At 46.3% G+C, this 21,006-nt stretch overlaps 1 protein-coding gene across 1 annotated transcript; it reads left to right on the top strand.

Moving 5' to 3' along the window:
* The first annotated feature begins 7,819 nt into the window (after nucleotides 1-7,819).
* Nucleotides 7,820-19,870, top strand: amacr (alpha-methylacyl-CoA racemase). The gene is made up of 6 exons (XM_084441610.1): nucleotides 7,820-7,876; nucleotides 9,119-9,384; nucleotides 13,008-13,151; nucleotides 13,982-14,142; nucleotides 19,023-19,209; nucleotides 19,454-19,870. The coding sequence occupies exons 2-6, from the start codon at nucleotides 9,138-9,140 to the stop codon at nucleotides 19,861-19,863; spliced, it is 1,149 nt and encodes a 382-aa protein (XP_084297736.1). The 5' UTR covers nucleotides 7,820-7,876; nucleotides 9,119-9,137; the 3' UTR covers nucleotides 19,864-19,870.
* Nucleotides 19,871-21,006: the final 1,136 nt, after the last annotated feature.

Below are 21,006 nucleotides of genomic sequence, written 5' to 3'. Positions count from 1 at the left end.
CAGATATGTATTTAAAATTTTCCATCCAGTCTGAACCACAGGGTTTTAGTCTGGCCAGCTTCGGTTCTACAACGAAATATTCCGCTTTACCCGAAACCTTCCGTCTGACGATGACGTCAACAGGTTCCATTCTGCTGTGTAAATAAACAGAATTGTTTGTTTATGATGGTGCATGTCATGCTGCAGGTCTAGGTAAGATACATAAATATATCCTGGTGATCCGAAAGATGTTAAAGAAACTATTCTACTTTGTCCTAGTAAACTTCCTGGAACTGACCCACAGCGTGCTTCAGAACATGACCGCCTGACAGCCAGCTGGCCGTCCATCCATTCAGTCCGCCCACCAACCATCCAGCAGCAGATTGCTCTTTGCTTCGTGTTGTTTCCATCACGTTGCTAAGCCTTGCTGGGAGTCTGGCACCTCTTCACAGCCGGAGTAGATAAGCCAGGGCAGATAAGAGTCAGGTTTCTTCCAGAGGTTTATTAACCCCCCACCCCCACACACACATAAACAAAAGGAGTTGCTACGGTGACAGCTCAGGAGGCAAGCAGCTGCTCAATAGGAGACGGTTTGAGCCTCCATAATGCATTGCGACGTACCTAATGTATACTGTATGTTAATCAATACAAACTGACTTTCCGTTGCCTGAGTTCTGAGGCGATTAACCGGCGGACCTGCCAGAAGCAGGCAGAGCGGAGAGTTGACATGTCGGCGGGGTGGTTTTCGTTTTTCTTGGCATGGAATACAGCTGACCTGAGGGACAACTCATATGACTGGACGGAATATAGTTCAATAAAGTAGAGTAGAAATCATTTCACACATTCTGAGGCCTCCCAAAACTACATCCATGCTGTTCAAAATGTGCAGTTCAGTAAGCCAAGACTCCCTATAAGTCATATAATCAGTCAGTGATTGATAAATTAATAAATCAATGATTGATCAATCAATCATTGGTCGGTCAATCAATCAATAATTCAATGAAATAATCAATGTATCAATCAATCAATCAATCATTGGTTGATCAACTAATCAATACCAGCACACAGTAAGGGTGCGGACAGCAGCGCTTCTACCTCAGATCAATACTAGGTGACCATGAGTAGGCAGTGACAGTTCTGGTCCACAGTTCAGAGGACCATGTGGTCACGTAGAGGCAGCTGTGGAATGTGAGCGTCAGCCTAATGACTGGGAGTGTCTGTGAACCGCAGATAAGAGACAGAAACTAACCGTTATAACTCCAGGTCAGACTTTGTGTGGAAGGCCTCCTGCTGTAGATGATCAGCAGACCATCAATCGAACCGTCAACCTGCGGCTCTCTCTGATGACTCTCTGGTGATGTTATATGGTCAGGGTTGTCTGGTTGCACTGGCAGCGAAACTACCACTGTTTCTATTGCACCTCTCTACGTGAGACCGTTTGACTGTGTAGGTGCAATACCCAAACGATCCACCAGAGGGTAGCATTAGCCTAGCCTCAAGGTAATTTTTCCTTTGCTTGCTTGCTGTAGGCTACCATTCTTACTGGCACTTATTTTGCAAATATCTTGAAACAAGTTAACACTGGTCGAATAGAGATGTGAATACTGATCTGAGTGATAGAACTACCCAGAGGACCACACCAGTGTGTGTGTGTGTGTGTGTGTGTGTGTGTGTGTGTGTACATACTGTACTGGCAAGGTTGTTGAAGCAGAACCACACGCACATGATTATCCAGCCATACTTTTCACAGTGGGGGCCGACTCCTGGACTGAGAAAAAGCTCTGCAGCATACATGATAGATAGGTAGGCCTGAGGCGAGCTAGGCTCAACGGCAGGAAATGATTGATTGGGAAATCAATTGTGGCCTGACCCGGTCTCAAACCAGCGGTCACTGGTGGGATGGGATGCTCTAACCACTGCATCGCCCTCCAGATGGTCTCTGGGTCGGGCGGGGCTCGGCTTCGGCTCGGTGGGGCCGAAGGCATTCCCGCTTGAACAGAGATAAAGAGAATGATTCACTATCTGCCTTCAGACGAGGTCCACTGAACAGGAGATGGCTCTGAATAATAATGACTTCAAACACAACATACCATCCTGCCCATCCTGGCTCGCGGAAAAGCGTCCAACGATGCAGGTAGACGATATGGTGGCCTGGATCATGGACTACCTCACCAGCAGGCCACAGAAGGTCTGTCTGCTGGGCTGCCTGTCCGATGTGGTGATAAGAAACACTGGCGCCCCCCAAAGAACAGTCCTGTCACCTTCCCTGTTCACCCTTAACACCTCCATCTTCAGCCACAACTCTGGAGCGTCTATCTATCTATCTATCTATCTATCTATCTATCTATCTATCTATCTATCTATCTATCTATCTATCTATCTATCTATCTATCTATCTATCTATCTATCTATCTATCTATCTATCTATCTATCTATCTATCTATCTATCTATCTATCTATCTATCTATCTATCTATCTATCTATCTATCTATCTATCTAATCATCGATCTAAATGAGGAGGATGTCTCCCTCTCTCCCACCCCCCTCCTCCCTCCCTCCTCTCTCTTCAGTCAAAGTAATGAATCAATGTTTTCCTCAATCAGTTTTATTTGTGTTCTTTTACGTCACTATTATGCACACCAACAACTTGAAAGATGTTCTGTTTTGCCATGATTTCCCCTACGGTTACGTCTCTGACTTCATAAACACTTAACAATGGCTACAGCAGATGGTTAAAACACAGACTCACAGAGTACACGCCTTTAAGAGCCTAGTGTCAGACAGGCAGCGATAGCAGAATCAGAGAAGATATACTGTCTGTCTGTCTGTCTGTCTGACTTTACAGCCCAAATCCCCATTTCTTCCAATTACTCAACTGTCAGGGTACGGGGTGGGGAGGGGGGGGGGGTACGCGTGGGAGGACTTGGAGAACAGCTGGAATCTCTGCTTTATGATTCTTTAATGTCTGCAGCAAAACCCCAGCAGCTCGTCCATCTGCAGATCATCTCTCTCTCTCTCTCTCTCTCTCTCTCTCTCTCTCATACACACACACACACACACACACGCGCGCACACACAACCCTACAGCGATACATCCTCCTAGAACATCCAAGACCTCTAACACCTGGTCTGCTGGCTCCCTCCCCTACCTACTCACCCCCCCCATCCCCACACTCCAACCTTCTCACCCCCCCATCCCACCACTCCAACCTTCTCACCCCCCCATCCCCCCACTCCAACCTACTCACCCCCCCCATCCCCCCACTCAAACCTACTCACCCCCCCATCCCCCCACTCAAACCTACTCACCCCCCCATCCCCCCACTCCAACCTACTCACCCCCCCATCCCCCCACTCAAACCTACTCACCCCCCCATCCCCCCACTCAAACCTACTCACCCCCCCATCCCCCCACTCCAACCTACTCACCCCCCCATCCCTCCACTCCAACCTACTCACCCCCCCATCCCCCCACTCAAACCTACTCACCCCCCCCCCCATCCCCCCACTCCAACCTACTCACCCCCCCATCCCCCCACTCCAACCTACTCACCCCCCCCATCCCCCCACTCCAACCTACTCACCCCCCACCATCCCCCCACTCCAACCTACTCACCCCCCCCATCCACCCACTACAACCTACTACCCCCCCCCCATCCCCCCACTCCAACCTTCTTCCTTTGTGTTTTGCAGGCTGCAGGTACAGTATGGAAGTCACACCACCAGCCAGATGAAAACAGCACCCTGATAGGAGTGAGATATGGTGTAGCGAATTGTTCTTAACATGACAGTTTGTAAATATCAACACAAAGAGTAAGGATAAACTGGCCAGGATTGTTAATATAGCTGGCAAGCTAATACTGTAGGACGACAGCAGGAGCAACTGGATCAATTGCATACGGGTTTTGGCTGTAGTCCACGGTCCAGCTGGCCACTCTCTCTACCTACAGTTTGAGATGCTCCCCTCAGACCGGTGCTTATAAGGCAAAGAGGAACATTAACGTACTGTTCTGTACTGTATGAAGTCCCTTGTCCTTAGTTCTGTCAGCCTCCTCAATAAAGATGAGTGAAAAGCAGATGGGGAGCACTTTCAGTGCGTGTTCCTGAGTGTTGTGGAGATGTGCATGTACTGTATGTATGTATGTATGTATGTATGTATGTATGTATGTATGTATGTATGTATGTATGTATGTATGTATGTATGTATGTATGTATGTGTATTTGTCATATCTACAGTATACAGCCTATATGTATGTATGTATGTATGTATGTATATATGTGTATTCCCAGACATACTATATCTATTTATACAGACTGGATGTAAGTATGTACATATTGTATTCTATACTATACTCTACACATGCTGTATGTACAATATGGTTGTATATAGTCATTCTTCTTCTCCTTCTTCTTCGTCTATCTATCTATCTATCTATCTATCTATCTATCTATCTATCTATCTATCTATCTATCTATCTATCTATCTATCTATCTATCTATCTATCTATCTATCTATCTGAATGACGAGGATGTCTCCCTCTCCCTACCTTTTGCTGTATTTTTTGCTTGTCCATGTTTGTATTATTGTGAACATTTCATGTGAGTGAGTAGTTTATGCTGTTTTTGTGTTTTGACACATGTCCAATTTTGGACAGTAATAAAGTTGTATCTTACCTTATAACAGCACCTCATGTCTCCTCTCTCCATGCCCTAGCCTGGGGGAAAACAGACAGATAATTATCTTAGGCTAATCAAATGTTAGCAGATGAAATCCAAAGTAATAGATTCATGAGATTTGAACATCCACCGACACACAGCTGTTCCATCCCCCTGACTCATGGGTGGGTTTTGGACATGTCTGGTTTATGGGCATGGTGGATTATGGATTTGGGTGGATTATTGACATAGGTAGATTATGGACACAGTGGATTATGGAAATTTCTGGATTATGGACATGGCTGGATTATGGACATGGTGGATTATAGACATGGTGGATTACAGTATAGACATGTCTGGATTATGGGAATGGTGGATTACAGACATGGTGGATTACAGACATGTCTGGATTATGGACATTGTGGATTATAGACATGGTGGATTACAGACATGTCACGATTATGGACGTGGTGGATTATAGACATGGTGTTATTGATTTTGTGATCTTTCTCCAACATGCAGTATCTCAAATGTCAGTGACTTTTTAATAGTCTCTCAACCACAGCTCTGTAGAGAAGAGATCAAGAGGCAAGGCGTCTGCATTCACAAAACGTTCATGTTTGTTTATGTTTCTCTACTGGATGAAAGCTAAAGATAGGTTTGTGCACTTTCCGTACCCATCGGTTTCATCTCAGTATCCCTTCGCATTTCAACTCTTTCAGGAATGAATGAAATAAAAAAGGACATCTGTCACTCATTCACCTTAAATACAGTTTATCTCAAATATATCTCATCATCTAGAGTGGTTGTGGGTAAAGCCAAAGTCTAGACACAAAGAAAGGTATGAGGTTTGCACACCACAGAATATGCACTCTCTTTCAATTCCCCTTTTGCTGTTATCGTGTTTTATCATTCAACAACACCTCACCAAGGGAAAGGAGATGAGCACACACAGAAGAAAACCCAGAGGACGAGACACAAGATCAACATCTGTCTGTCGGCCTGTCTTTTTGTCTGTCTGTCTGTCTGTCTGTCTGTCTCTCGGCCTGTCTGTCTGTCTGTCTGTCTGTCTGTCTTTCTCTCGGCCTGTCTGTCTGTCTGTAAAGTGCTATACAAATAAAGCGTATTATCTATCTGTCTGTCTATCTGCCTGTCTCTCTCTCTCTGTCAGTCTGTCTGTCTCTCTATCTACCTGTCTTTCTCTCTATCTATCTATCTATCTGTCTGTCAGTCTCTCTTTTTGCCTGTCTGTTAGTTTGCCTGCCTGTCTGTCGGCCTACCTGTCTGTCATTTGGGAGAGAACATCTGTCTGTAGCTCTAGCTAGGTCTGGGCTCAGAGTGGATTCTGACAGATGACGGCTAGGACTAACCATGTTACAGATGGCAGGTGAGTGTCGAACCTGTCGCTGAATCAATATTACCCTGGTTTTGATTGCATCACAACTTTATTGTGTAGCTTTATCGTCCCTGGTGTCAAAACAGGTTTTATCCTCTCGTTTGGATCCTTGAACATGGCCAAGCAGTATCAAGACACCTTGTCAATTTGACAGCAGCTGTAGTTTATTGGGTTATGAGGGAAAACCCGTCCATCGATTGAAATGTAAGTCTGCAGAGAAGAGGGGTAGGTTTTATTTCAAAGGATAATTTATTTTAGTAATAATAATGTATTTATATTATTTTAGAAATGTCAAATCATATTGAAGACTGAGAGAGAGACCTGCCAAATGCCCTTTTGAAAAAAGTTATTACTGTACATCTTGTTATGTTTTGGGATAACCTCAGATAAACAAGTTTGATATGAGCAAGGGAAATTAAAAAGTAATTATGGGAATAAGTCCAATATGGCTGTGTGCTCATGCTTGCCTAGTTGTTTTTTGTTTGTTTGTTTGTTTGTTTGCCTATTCATCGTCTTAGTTTTCCACAACAACAGATTGATATCTGCACTGACCCATGACAGCTAATGCAATTCACATTAGCATGATGGGACTCCAGCTTCCTAACTGGAGACTGCCTAACGCAATTATAATGATGATTATGACATAATCATATGTAATATAGGTAATCATGACAATAATTGTACACCTATTTCCTGTGGCCTTTGAAATGACCGTTTTCCCCTTCAGCTCTTCCTGCCAATGAGTGAAGGTGGTCATTTCCCAGTCAGCCAGTCACCACTCGCTGTCCTGAATGACCTTATGGCTGCCTGGGTGTCTTACTCTGGGTTCTGCATCTGGTTGTTACGTGTTCTTTTTGGATAGCTCAGGTTCTAGTGCTTGGCTTGGACAGGGGCACACCAGAGCTGAGTACCGTCTCAATATATCGTCAACCGATTGAGCTCCTGCACCTCTTACTGTGTCTTAGAATTTGATTATCAGCTCTAGTATTGTGGTACAGTAGTCCTGTACCTAAACAGGCTAGGCTAGTCCTGTACCTAAACAGGCTAGGCTAGTCCTGTACCTAAACAGGCTAGGCTAGTCCTGTACCTAAACAGGCTAGGCTAGTCCTGTACCTAAATAGTGCCGATGGGCACCGGCGCCTATTTCAGTCCAAGTCAAGAACTGCTTAGTACTGGATGTACCCTAGTTTCCATAGAGTCCAGCTTTCATGTGATCATTATAGAGACATGACTGGATCAGGATATCCTTTCATCTGTGTATCAACCCCCCCCCCCCCCCCCAACCCTAACCCCCCGAGAGAGATAAGGGGAATAAAAACGCTAATGAGCTCCGGTTGACCATGTTTGAACACCAGTTCAGTGTTAATGGATCTAAGTGTAAAATGATCTCAAATGAAAATCATTGAATAAACAAAAGCACAATAGACTCAATTAATTTATACACAAACACATTCACTCACTCACTCACTCACTCACTCACTCACTCACTCACTCACTCACTCACTCACTCACTCACTCACTCACTCACTCACTCACTCATACAGTATGAATGCACACACACACACACACGCACACACACACACACACACACACACACACACACACACACACACACACACACACACACACACACACACACACACACAGGGTGTGGTGATAAGTGGATTACACAGGCACACAAACGTCCCCCACACATACACGCACGCACAATGCTCAGCATCTGATTTGCAAACTCCATTTCCCACGCAGCCTTGCTGCTCTGACGTCATTACCAGGAACTACTGTGCAACTGGGACAAGAGAGCATTTTTTTCCCCCACACGTTTTGTTGTTATTGTTTATCAAAGGTAAGTCGCGCGTAGTTGTACAGCGAGGTTAACTGAACGTATAGCCTCCCTTTGTAATTCTCTTCTACACTGTCATGCTGTGTTCTTTTGCCCTGACTAGCAACAGGAGGGCATGTTACATACTGTGTGAGACTCTGAGCTGCAAATCATGTCAAGTGAACTATGCCCCAGCAAGCGTATATTGTACTCTGGCTGAGTACTTTCACTTCATTGCTTTTATGAAGGCAGTAATTCTATCCTTTATCAGAACGGCACACCAGTCTAAGCGATGGATCCGTCTCTTGATTGCGCATTTATTGGTAAAGTTCGGGGTGATTTATTGGTAAAGTTACGAAGATGAGGAGGATTCAGCCACAGTGACCCTGAATGCAGTGAAGCCCATACTGCCCCCTGTCGACGGGATACACTAAAATAGTTCCACTGGATCAGTAAAACACTGGAGATGTGATCTTGGAAATGGTAAAAATAATATATATAAAATTAATAATAATAGACAGATTCAGAATTTAGCATTATACGCCATGTTATAAGGTTATTTACGATTATATACAACGGCCGATGTCAAAGTTTCATCAAATGTTGCACTCTTGAGATATAGCCCGTCGCCGTTAACACACTCAATGGATCCATAGGTGCATTGACAAAATCCCTCAAAAACACCTTAAACTCTCGTTCCTGTCTTTATAAATGAGAGTTTATGGTGTTTTTGAGGGATTTTGTCAATGCACCTATGAGTTTGAGTGTGTTGGTGGCGACGGGCTATATCTCGAGAGTGCACCGTTTGACGAAACTTTGATATTGGCCATTGTATATGATTGTAAATAACCTTATAACATGGTGTGTAATGCTGAATTCTGAACCTGTCCTTTAAGGTCCCATGGGGGTTTTCTTGGCATTCTATACTGTCAAATGATCCTTTCATTCATTCTGCTGAGCTGTATGGAGGCAGGGTATGATATGTTTGTTTGTTAGTAGTTTAAATCATATTTTAGTTATGTTAAGTGAGAAATAACAAGGGATATAAGTGGGGATTTTAGGAGCTAGATCAGGGATGCCAGAGCTGGGCCTGTTAAAGAGGAATTAAGATTTTCCATCATTCATCAACATTAGAAACTGTCTGCAAAATGTTCGCTGCGGCTACAGTCCACCAACTTGACAATTTTGTGATTTCCAATGTCTGCTATGATCTCAGCCTTCTAGATCCTTTTTCATTTCCTGACTAGCGGTCTGTTCTGTCCACAGCCTGGCCGTCCGTCCACTCATGGCTCTGGCCGGGGTACGCGTGGTGGAGCTGGCGGGCCTGGCCCCAGTGCCATTCTGCGGCATGATCCTGGCCGACTTCGGCGCCAAGGTGATCCGCGTGGACCGCACCAAGGTTGCCATGGCGATAGACACGCAGTGCAGGGGGAAGCGCTCGGTGGCGCTCGACTTGAAGAGCCCAGCGGGAGTGGCGGCGCTGCGGAGGATCTGCATCCAATCAGACGTGGTCCTGGAGCCCTATCGCAAAGGTCGGGAGTTGTCAGCCATTTTGAGTTTGTCTAGGCTAAATGATATTAGATGATGATGAGAAATACAACAGGAGTGAAGTAACAAGCGGTAACGTTAACTTTAGATGAATAAACACAGCCATAAGTGCAGTTATTGCAGAAATAATTATTGCAGACTCCGTAACAATAACTCAATGTCTTGTTATGCTGATTGTCTGAATGAGTTTGTTGGTCAAGGCAAGTACTCCTGCCCACTCAAATCATTCTGGGTGGCTGGAGGTCAAGTCTTTGTTTTGAAACTCATTTTTTTCGTGAGGATTCTGCTTCCAGGCTAGCGATGCTAGGGCGGAGGTTAAAAATAATAATGGTGGCCAGAGCAATTAAAGGACGCATTGTCAGGCTAGTAGAACACTAGAGACTGCAGATCCTTGATGGAAGAATGTAGACATTTCTCTCTCCATCCAGTTTTGGTTTTGTCTCCGTCTGGCTGAAATATACGGGATGGATAGGCCTATGCCGTGATTGTCTAGAATCAATGATCGACAGGTTGAGAGATAGTGGGTTGAAGGTTCTATGTCTAGATTTATTGATGCTACAAGAGTCCAGATAGAGACCCCTATCTCTCTGTCTCTGTGTATCTCTCTCCCTTGGCTCCCCTCTCTCCCTTTCTTTACATCTCCGTGTGGCAGCGTGTTCCAGCAGCTCTGTATCTTTTCATTCATTCATTCATTCATTCATTCATTCATTCATTCATTCATTCATTTTATTAGAACCGTGACATTCCCTGTGTTTACGGTATTACGTTTATGGTATTACTCAATAATGCGCTGCAGAAACTTCACATTTCTAGTTGCTTGCAACAGTTAATTTTGTAATTTAATATAAGCTTGCTATTAATAAACTGAGCTTAATTACAATAGTGTGTATTTTCCATCATGTGTTGCACTGTAGTTCCTTCAAAGTAAAATACTTGTTTTTTATGCCTCCGCCAGGCGATAGTCCAATTGGCCTGATGAACACAATATCTCAAGAAAGGCTTAACGGAATTTGTTCATATTTGGGTAAAATGTCCAGTTGGACTCAAGGATTAACTGATTGCATTGTGGGGGTCAAAGGTTAAGGGTCACTGACCTCACAAAAGGTGTTTTTGGCCTGCTGAACACGATATCTCAAGAAAGGCTTGACCAGAATTTGTACATATTTGGCCAAAATGTCCAGTTGGACTTACTTAGATTAATTGGATTAGATTTTGGTATTCAAATATCAAAGGTCAACTGAATGTTAACTGCAACTTGCATTGTTGGGCGGAGGCATTTAGCCGCTATGCGTTTTTTCTAGTTTTATGTGTGTTGGGGAGGTGATATGCCGTATACCGTGAAATACCGTAAACCGTACCGTGTAGATACCGTACCGTAATGCAAAAATCCATACCGTCTCATCCCTAGTGGAGAGGAGGATGAGGGATAAACTGAAGTCTATCCTAGACAACCCCTCCCATCCCCTCTATGACGAGCTGTGGCAGATGGGGAGCACTTTTTTTTGCCACGGGCTCATCCCACCCAGGTGCAATACGGAGTGTGTGTATGTATATATGTGCAGTACTAGATATATGTATGTATGTATGTATGTACAGTATGTATGTGTACTCCTAGACATGTATCTCTCTGCCTCTCCCCCTCACCCCCTCTCCCCATTCCCCTCTCTTTAAGTGTGTGAGTGTGTACATGTACATGTGAGCCATTTATAAAATGAAGCGGTAACTTTAACAAACGAGAACCAAGGTCGTCGAAGACAGCACTTGGAGACCATTAGTATTCACTGACTGGACCGAGCCACCTTGTAAATCAAATCTTCCCTCCAATTACTCAGGCAGGGGAGGGATTTCACTGCTACATGGTGAAATCTGTCTCTGTGGCAGTGAGAGGTTGATCCACGACATAAAGTTGTGGAGAATGCAGTATCGGAGGATTGAGAGCTGTGCAAATCTTTCTCTTTCTGTCTCTCTCTCTCCTCTCTCCCTCACACACAAACACACAAAATCTACTTTAAAAATATTGATATATATTTAAAATATTGAGTGCCTTTTCACCAGCCATGGACATACTGTACTGTGCTTTGTGATAATGTTGAAAAATATGCGTGCACGCACAAACACATGTGCTCACGCAAACTTAATAAACACAGTGCTATTTTCACCATCAGTGGACATACTGTACTTTGTGATAATTTACTTGCTCCCTCATACACACACACACATGCGCGCACGCACACACACACAAATACAGTATAGTTTACAGTCACACAGTGACAAGTGTGTATCACACACACACACAGTTAATTAGCTCAGAGGTTAGCTTTGGAGACAATAAATGCAGCTCAAAGTGCTTTACAACAATTGTACTTCACATTAAAAAAGGGAAAATACGATGGAAGTTAAAATTACAGTAGGACCCCACTCATCCGAACTTCAGAGATCCGAACCTCCCGGTCTACCGGACAGGCTTAAAAAACTTTTTTTTTTAGCCTGCTATCTGGTTACTGGTGGGATTTTCATTACAGTACTGTACCCTACTGTGAATAAAAACAGAACTGTATGTAGACCTACATGTTGCCTGTAGGCTGTAGCCTACTGTCACGTTTCATTTATTTGTTACTCTAATGTCGAGTGCAAAACGCAAACGAGTCTACTGCGTGAGAGCTGCATTCCTTGGTAGCCAGAAAGATACCCCATACAGAACCCAATAAGAGAACATGGTTTCCCCCATACAGAACCCAATAAGAGAACATGGTTTCCCCCATACAGAACCCAATAAGAGAACATGGTTTCCCCCATACAGAACCCAATAAGAGAACATGGTTTCCCCCAAACAGAACCCAATAAGAGAACATGGTGTCCCCCATACAGAACCCAATAAGAGAACATGGTTTCCCCCATACAGAACCCAATAAGAGAACATGGTTTCCCCCATACAGAACCCAATAAGAGAACATGGTTTCCCCTATACAGAACCCAATAAGAGAACATGGTTTTCCCCATACAGAACCCAATAAGAAAAACATGCAGAAAGATGCTATCCATCCTTGAGGAAGACAGAGAGAAGCACTTTGTTGGTCCCCGGGCGCGGCCCATGCACTCTGCGTACTGTCTGTCTGCTCCCAGTTACCCTTGAGGGAAGGATGACGGGATGAGTGAAGAGCAGGAGAGGCATTTCAGCGGCGACCCTGATGCGTGTGTATTTGTGTGTGTGTTCCCTGTGTCGCCCACGTGTGTTTGAGCCAAGTGCGCTAGCATGCCGCATGACAAATATAGGATTCTTTATTGATCCCCCCCCGGGTAGTAATATACTACTACTACTACTACTACTACTATTACTACTATTGAGTTCTAGGTGTGATGAGTGATTGTATATTGGTTGTATTCTGGTCGTGTTCTCTTGGACTGGGTGTGAAGTACAGATGGCTTTCGTTGATTCGGCTTGGGTTCTAGGTGTGAGGTAGACGCCGAGTCTGAGGTTCTCTTTGGTTCGTTTTGGTACCGAGTGTCAGGTAGGGGTGACTATTTTGGATTCTCAGTGTGAGATTGGACATTGGATCTGTATCTGTGTTTCTGATCTGGTTCTGTTGTGTTCTGGTCGTGTTCCCAGGTGTGATGGAGAAGCTGGGTCTGGGTCCAGATGAGCTGCTGAAGGAGAATCCTCGTCTAATCTACGCCCGTCTGACTGGCTACGGCCAGAGTGGCGCTTTTGCCCGCGCTGCCGGTCACGACATCAACTACCTCGCCATGTCAGGTACAACACTATCCACCCCCTCCTGTAGGGGGTGCTAAACTTAACCTCTACTGTAGTGAACATGTCAGCTACTGCACTACCCACCCCTGCCTGTAGGGTGTGCTGTAAAAGACTCCACTGTAGTGACAGTGTTGGGTGCTGTGGTACCCACTCCTGCCTGAAGAGGGGGTCAGTGTGTCTCTAGCTGTGACTAGAGCTCTATGTCTGCAGCTGTTGCTCTACAGTATATACAGTAGCTGTGCCTCTAGCTTTGTCTCTGTGTCTGTAACTCTTATCTCTGTGTCTGTTAATGTAGCTCTGTCGCTCTAGATCAGTGTCTGTAGGTCTGTGCTTGTGTCTGTAGCTCTGTCTCTGTTAATGTGGCTCTGTTGCTGTAGCTCTTGCTCAGTGTATGTATCTATATCTGTGTCTTTAGGTGTAACTCTGTCTCTATATCTATAGTTGTAGCTCTACCTCTGCGTCTGTGTGAAAGAGGAGGATATATACCCAGTGCCTATAATTTCAAAAGGAAAGCACATCCTTGTTTTTTTGGAACTGTAAGGTGAGTGGTCTCCATGGCAACGATCCTTGGAACACAGGCTTTTTTTTTTTCTCCTCTTGTCCCTCAGTGATGTCATATCAGCTGGTGTTCTACAGAAGAACGCCTCGCTCGCTCTCGCTCAGGTTCCTCCCTCTCTCCCTTTGTCTTCATCACTCATTCTCCCTCTCTCCCTTTGTCTTCATCACTCATTCTCCCTCTCTCTCTCTCTCCTCTCCCCTCTCTCCCCTTCGCTCGCTCCTGTCCATGCTAGGTTGTAGTGCCCCTCTCATCCCTCTCTCCTCTCCCCCAGGTCTGCTGTCCATGCTGGGTCGCAGCGGCGAAAAGCCGTACGCCCCGATGAACCTGTTGGCGGACTTCGCTGGCGGGGGCCTGACCTGCGCCCTGGGGGTGGTCCTGGCGCTGCTGGAGCGGGCCAGCTCAGGGAGGGGCCAGGTCATCGACGCCAGCATGGTGAGTCACACCAGAGACATCAAAGAGGACAAGAGAGGTGTCACTCCCTGGGTACTACTACTGCCTGGGCACAGTCAAGGAATCTACGGAGAATTAAGCGTTTGATAGTGACAGACGTGCGGCCGGTTACAGAACATGGGAGCCGATGGAAATATGGCTGCGGTTTGGCTGCCAGTGCAGCAGTAGTTCCGGTTTGGGTCCCTAAGCAGACAATAGGGCTCCATCAGACTGGACTTCCTGTGGGAAATCACTGATATAATAATGACTGGATTGGTAACAGCCGAGTAGTAATGGCTTGCGCTTATCCCATCACAGACATTTCTTCAAGGAAAACAGATGTATAGTATGTAGATGGTAACAGATGGGTGAGCTGGGGATCGAACCAGCGACCCACATGGGGAACACAGATATCTACCAATAGACCGAAGAGGAACTCCCTGAGAACCGAGCGTGATATTTTGAGTTTTCAGTGGATACTCATCATCACATGAGCGTCGTCCAAAACAACCTCTCCTGCGTACGCACGCCAGATGATGATTCCGGGCACCCTGATTGGTGTTTGATTGAGCCGGTCTGGAGTTCTGCGTCATAGGCTGAAGTATTCCAGAGGGTTCCTGGGGCTGGGTCAGTCCTGGGTTATTATGCACAGTGAAGAATAAGTAATATTCAAGCCTTTCTGCCATGCTGGCCAGACAACACAACACCTTATCTCTATAGTATTCTATCCTCCTCTCACTTTGTGTGTCTGTGTGTGTATTAAGCATATACAGGGTGTAGCGGCTCGCATCCAGTTTAAAACTCTGGCGCTAACCTACAGGGCAATGAAAGGAACAGCCCCCTCCTACCTCCAGGCCATGGTCAAACCCTACATCCCCTCCCGACCACTACGCTCTGCTACCTCAGGGCGACTGGTTGCCCCGTCACTCCGAGGCTCCTGCGGTCGATCGACACGGTCACGGCTCTTCTCTGTCCTGGCCCCGCAGTGGTGGAATGAGCTGCCCACTGATGTCAGGACAGCAGAGTCGCTGCCCATCTTTCGTCGCAGGCTCAAAACTCATCTCTTCAAGAAGTACTACAACAATCCTCCCACCTAAGCACTTATTATATTATATTGCACTGTACTTTAGATTGTGATTCTTGCACTTTGCCTTCAGCACTAGATTATGCTCTTAGTCACTTGTTTGTTTTAGAAGGAAGATGCACTTGTGAGTTCTGGCAAGTAGTAGTACATTGGCTCTTCCTACGTTAAATGCAATTATTGTTAGTCGCTTTGGATAAAAGCGTCTGCTAAATGACTGTAATGTAATGTAATGTAATGTGTTCCCATGGTTTAGTTATTCGGTCCTCACTCCTCCATCCATCAGAGCTGCATCTTTGTTTACATCTCCAATGAATATTATCTCCTTCATAATGGCCAAACTCAGCGCTTTATTGGCATGAATGGTAACTATAGCTAAACAGTATTTTCAAAGCGGTTCACAGCAAGGGGCAAAATATGAAATTATGAACACGGAGAGGAAGAAGAAATGTGATCACAAATCATCACAGGATGGTCCCATTGAGATTAAAAATCTTTTTCAAGGGAGACCTGGCCAAGACAGGCAACAGTATAAAATAAACACTGTTACAGACATGACGTGTGTGTGTGTGTGTGTGTGTGTGTGTGTGTGTGTGTGTGTGTGTGTGTGTGTGTGTGTGTGTGTGTGTGTGTGTGTGTGTGTGTGTGTGTGTGTGTGTGTGTGTTCAGTAGGAGAACCTCTGTGGATGCAGCAGGCGTCATTCTAATGCCACACAGATTTCCAGAGTGACAGACGCAATCAAAGCCTGTCTCTCTCTCTCTCTCTCTCTCTTTCTCTCTCTCTCTCTCTCTCTCTCTCTTTTTCTCTCTCTCTCTCTGTCTTACCCTCTCTCTCTCTCTGACATTTGGTTCCATGAGTGGAGTGCTTGTCTCACTCATCGCTATACAGGCCAGAACAATCAAAGTGATATGAGCTTGGCTGCGATCATGCTAGCTTTAATGTCTAGGCACTGTGTTCATCCTAGATATTTAATGTCCTCTTATCGTACATTCCACTGACAAGATGACCTCATCTCCTCTTAATAACTCAGGGATCACAGGCTTCTGTACTGTATGTTATTACCCTGCTCTTGACTGGTGTCTGATTGCAATGGTTGTCTAGAGAAATGCTTGCAGTCTGATGCACACAAAAACCCATGCTTTTCCATTGCCACACACACACACACACACACGCACACACACTTTCTCTCTCTTTTCCATCAGGGCTAAGTTAGGGTACAGTAGAATGAAGTGCTTTGACAACTTAGCAGTAACGTCATTATTGACAGAGTCTCTTGATTAATTTTTTTGTTCATCTGAGACCTGGCGCACCACCGTGATCGCTGGCGCCCCCTTAAGGGGGGCCCGGCCGGACCCCAGGTTGGGAAACCCTGGACTAGATGATGGGAGATGACTGAAAAAGACTTTGACTGAGCAGTCTCTGGAGGCGTGACCTACCTCACTGGAGGCGTGATCGACCTCACACATACAGTCGATCCTCTGTTTCACTCCTCTTTCATGTTCTACTCATCCCTCCTTCACCTCTACTACAGACACAGCTAGCAGTGTTTTCACTGTTGTCTCCTGGGGCTTCCATTCAGAGTGCATCTAGGGCTAGGCCCTTGCGTTTAGTATGTATGCAAGTGAAATAAACATTTGAAAGAAGACGCATTAGCTCCTCACGTATGAACGCATAGTCCTGCGTGTTGATCTGTGAGATGGAGATGGAGGTTTTTCACAGGCTGCGACAGACATCTGTCTCTTTCTCCGTTCGCTCTGTTTTTGAGTAGAAACAATCTGGCGCTCGCGGACGCATCACAACAGATTATTTTCAGTTTTCAAAGGTCAGGGAGAGGCCTCAGCATTCCTCTATGATACCGTACACAGCGTTTCCCACGGGATTTTGTGAGATATTGACATGTGAAATGAGCAATGAGTGAAAACAGGAGATTGATTGTGATTGTGTGTGTTTGTGTGTGTGTGTGTGAGAGAGAGAATGATGAGTGAGTATGTCTCCCTATTTGAACCAAACTTTGCACCCTGAATCTGAGCATTGGATTTTCCTGGGCTTTCTTCTCTTTTTTTTTGTCTGCCAGAGCCAAAGCGATGAGGCTCGGCAGGTTGCACCGATTTTGAGTTTCTTCCTCATCTCTCTCTCTCTTCTTGAAGTATTTAAATATACTCATGACCTGAAAATCAAGAGTACAAACATATTAAGCTTAGATGTTTTGTTTATATTATTATGAGAAGTCAAATACTTTCGGTAGCCTAAATAATTATTTACAATACTGATTTATGAGACTATATGGCGGCCCGCCACAGTCTAGGGAAACACTGCCGTACGTCAGTGAGCGCTGGACTGTTTATCATACAGGAGACGTTCTAGACCGTCCACCAGGCACGAGACGGTTCACCTTTGAGTCGTACTCGCGTTCCCTACTTCATAGGCCCAGTCCCAATGTCCACCCTTGCAGACTCGCAGACTTAAGGGCGCTCTCCCGCGAAGTCCGCAAGGTCTTAGGGGTGTCCCAATGTCAAATCGGCAAGTGCATGAGGGCTCTCTGGCAGACATTTTGAGCCCTTTATGCCCCCTTACCGTAAGTCTGCACTTCTGCAGACTTCGCCTAAGGGAATTACCCACAGTTCATATTGTTGTGACGTGAAACACGGGGTTACCTGAAGAACGGCCAATAAACAAGCACGGACAGATCAACCACCCCTAATGTTCACGTTACAAAACAAAAATATGTTTTCATGTTTTCAGCTGGACTTGCTTATCTGCACAAGTAGCCTTATAAATATTTTGGTTTTATTATTTTTAAGTATGGGTTATTAACCCCATGGGTTTGTATAATGTGTGTGTTTAAAAATATGTAGGGTATGGTTATAAATTACATCGATTTCTGAATCATGATTTCCCAGTTAAAAGCAGTATGACATTAATCACCCATTTCGGTGCAGTGTTCTTTGAATTGAGATTTCCAACATGAATATGGAAAGAGTTGTGAGGTGCAGAAATGTGTATTATCATATTTAAGTAAATACTTTTGGATTCATCACAAACAAGAATCACAGGCGGTAATGTAGTTCGCATATGACCACAAAATGAAATGATTTTAACAAGTTGAACAGACATGTTTTGAGGGTAACACAGAGAGTTCGGATAATGTATAGGGGATTTGACTCAGGCCAAAATTAATTTACATGAAGGCCTACAAGAAAAACGTGTAAAATTGACAAATTGATAAAAAGCCCCACACCCACAATGTTTTCACGCCAACGTAATGTGATGTCGCAAGTGCTGTCCCATTCCTTTTAGACCAATTCGAGCCCTTGCAGCCTCTCGCACTCAACCACTTTACCAGGTGACGTCAATAAGGGCTGTGAGGGCTCAGGGCTTGAGGGTTGAGGGGGGACATTGGGACTGGGCCATACTCTGTTTTTGCTCTCGCTCTCTTTGTCTCACTTCCTCTCTCTTTCACTCACTCCTTCCTTTAACTCCTTAACTCGCTCCCTTTTTCCTCTCTCCCTGTCCCCCCCCCTCTCTCACTCTCTCTATCTCACTCTCTCTCTCCCCATCTCACTCTCTCTCCCTCCCATAACTCTCACGCGATCTCTCTCCCTATCTCACTCGCTCTATCTCTCTCTCTCACTCGCTCTATCTCTCTCCCTATCTCACTCGCTCTATCTCTCTCTCTCTCCCCATCTCACTCTCCCTCTCTCTCTTTCTCTCTCTCTCTCTCTCTCTCTCTCTCCCCATCTCCCTCTCTCTCTCTCTCTCTCATTATTTCTAACTCCCTACCCCCCCCCCCCCTCTCTTCAGGTGGAGGGGGCTGCATACATGGGTTCCTTCATATGGAAGTCGCGGAGCATCGGGATGTGGAACCGTTCTCGTGGGGAGAACATGCTGGATAGTGGAGCTCCGTTCTATGACACATACCAGGCCTCGGACGGGAAGTACATGGCTGTAGGGGCCATGGAACCGCAGTTCTACACCCAGCTGCTCTACGGTCAGTTCATACTGTATACACACACAGACACACACACAAGCAGCCCCCCCCCCTGCCCCCCCCCCACACACACACACAAACCTACACACACTCAAAACAGGCACACACAACACAACTCACTCACTTTCATGACATGCCATTTCATTGTACATGGCACCTGGTAACTTGAAGACAATAATGAAGTTTATAGCTGCAGCAGCTTTGATTGTTTGTAATGTTTATTTTTGTCCACCCCCTCCTCTAGGCCTGGGATTGGATGCTGCCGACCTCGCGCCTCAAATGAGCTTCTCCGATTGGCCGGAGCTGCGTCGCATCTTCGCCGAGCGCTTCGCAACGAAGACTCAGGCGGAGTGGGCCGGCGTGTTCGACGGCACGGACGCGTGCGTGACCCCCGTGCTGTCCCTGGAGGAGGCGGGCTCCCACCCCCACAACCAGGAGCGGGGCTCCTTCGTGACGGACGCCCGGGGCGAGGAGAGCCCGCGTCCGGCCCCGGTCCTCTCCCGGACCCCTGCCCGGCCCTGCCTGGACCGGGACCCCCTGATCGGGGAGCACACCCGGCCCGTCCTGGAGGAGTACGGCTTCGGGCGGGAGGAGATCGACGGCCTACTGGCCGCCGGGGCGGCGGAGTGTAACGCTGCTAAGGCCAAGCTGTAGGAGAGAGGAGGGGAGGGAGAGAGGAGGAGAGGAGGAGAGGGAGAGAGGAGGGGAGGGAGAGAGGAGGAGAGGAGAGAGGAGGAGAGGGAGAGAGGAGGAGAGGGAGAGGGAGAGAGGAGGAGAGGGAGAGAGGAGGAGAGGAGAAGAGGGAGAGAGGAGGAGAGGGAGAGAGGAGGAGAGAGAGAGGAGGAGAGGGAGAGAGGAGGAGAGGAGGGGGAGGGAGAGAGGAGGGGAGGGAGAGAGGAGGGGAGGGATAGCTTGGTACGACCATCCCGTTCTCGCGAGTTCACATTGTTTCACTAACGCAGTACGGTCTGGCCTTCGCCTCCTCCAGAGCGATTACCCCAAAATCCAGACCATACTGGGCCAATCAGGGACTGTGTTTTAACTGCTGTTCTGTACCACAGTGGAAAGCAGCCCCTGATTGGTTCATGTACTTCGCTCGCTAAACAAACATGGCGGCTCCGGAAGCAACGAGTGCTTAACGTTAACATTAGAAGAATAAACGCAGCTAAGTGCAGTTATTGCAGAAATAGACTCAATCACAACACTTAAACAAGAACAAGAGTATGCACTAGCGGAGTTTCTCGGTGGAAAAGACGTTTTTGCCGTTCTTCCGACTGGATTTGGCAAAAGTTTGATCTATCAGCTTGCTCCGTTGGTGTTGAAGAAAATAGACCCCAGCATGAATCCAACATTCATTGTTGTTTCACCACTCATTGCGTTAATGGAGGACCAAATACGAGAGGCTTCATTGATGAAAATGATGGCGTCATTTTTAAAAGAACGCTGATTGGCTGAAGGTGTTGTGTCTGTCAGGGCAAGTACCCCCGCCCACGAAATCGCGCTCTCTATTGGGCGAAGGACAGACCGATATTGCGGAGCGAAGCAGTGAGCTCGCGAGATCGGGATGGTCATACCAGGCCAGGAGAGGGAGGAAGGGAGGGAGGAGATGAGGAGCTGGAGAGTGAGAGAGGCAGGGTGGGTACCTCTCAGGGTATCTACAGTTCTTATAAGTGCCAACTGCAAAGTCCCCCCCCCCCCCCGAGAGTAGTTTGCTGTCCATCCCTCCTGGCAAACCTGCATCCACTCAGCCTCCCATCTTGATACCATAATGGACGGTCTGACCACGGAAGCTCGGCG

The sequence above is a fragment of the Borostomias antarcticus genome (genome assembly GCF_949987555.1).
Source record: "Borostomias antarcticus genome assembly, chromosome: 8".
NCBI classification, from domain to species: domain Eukaryota; kingdom Metazoa; phylum Chordata; class Actinopteri; order Stomiiformes; family Stomiidae; genus Borostomias; species Borostomias antarcticus.
This window is presented reverse-complemented; position numbering and strand designations above follow the sequence as displayed.

Coding starts and splice junctions, on each gene's coding strand:
- amacr (XM_084441610.1), top strand. CDS start 9,138: ATGGCTCTGGCCGGGGTACGCGTGGTGGAGCTGGCGGGCCTGGCCCCA. Junction 9,385..13,007: donor CCTGGAGCCCTATCGCAAAG/GTCGGGAGTTGT, acceptor TCGTGTTCCCAG/GTGTGATGGAGAAGCTGGGT. Junction 14,143..19,022: donor AGGTCATCGACGCCAGCATG/GTGAGTCACACC, acceptor CCCTCTCTTCAG/GTGGAGGGGGCTGCATACAT.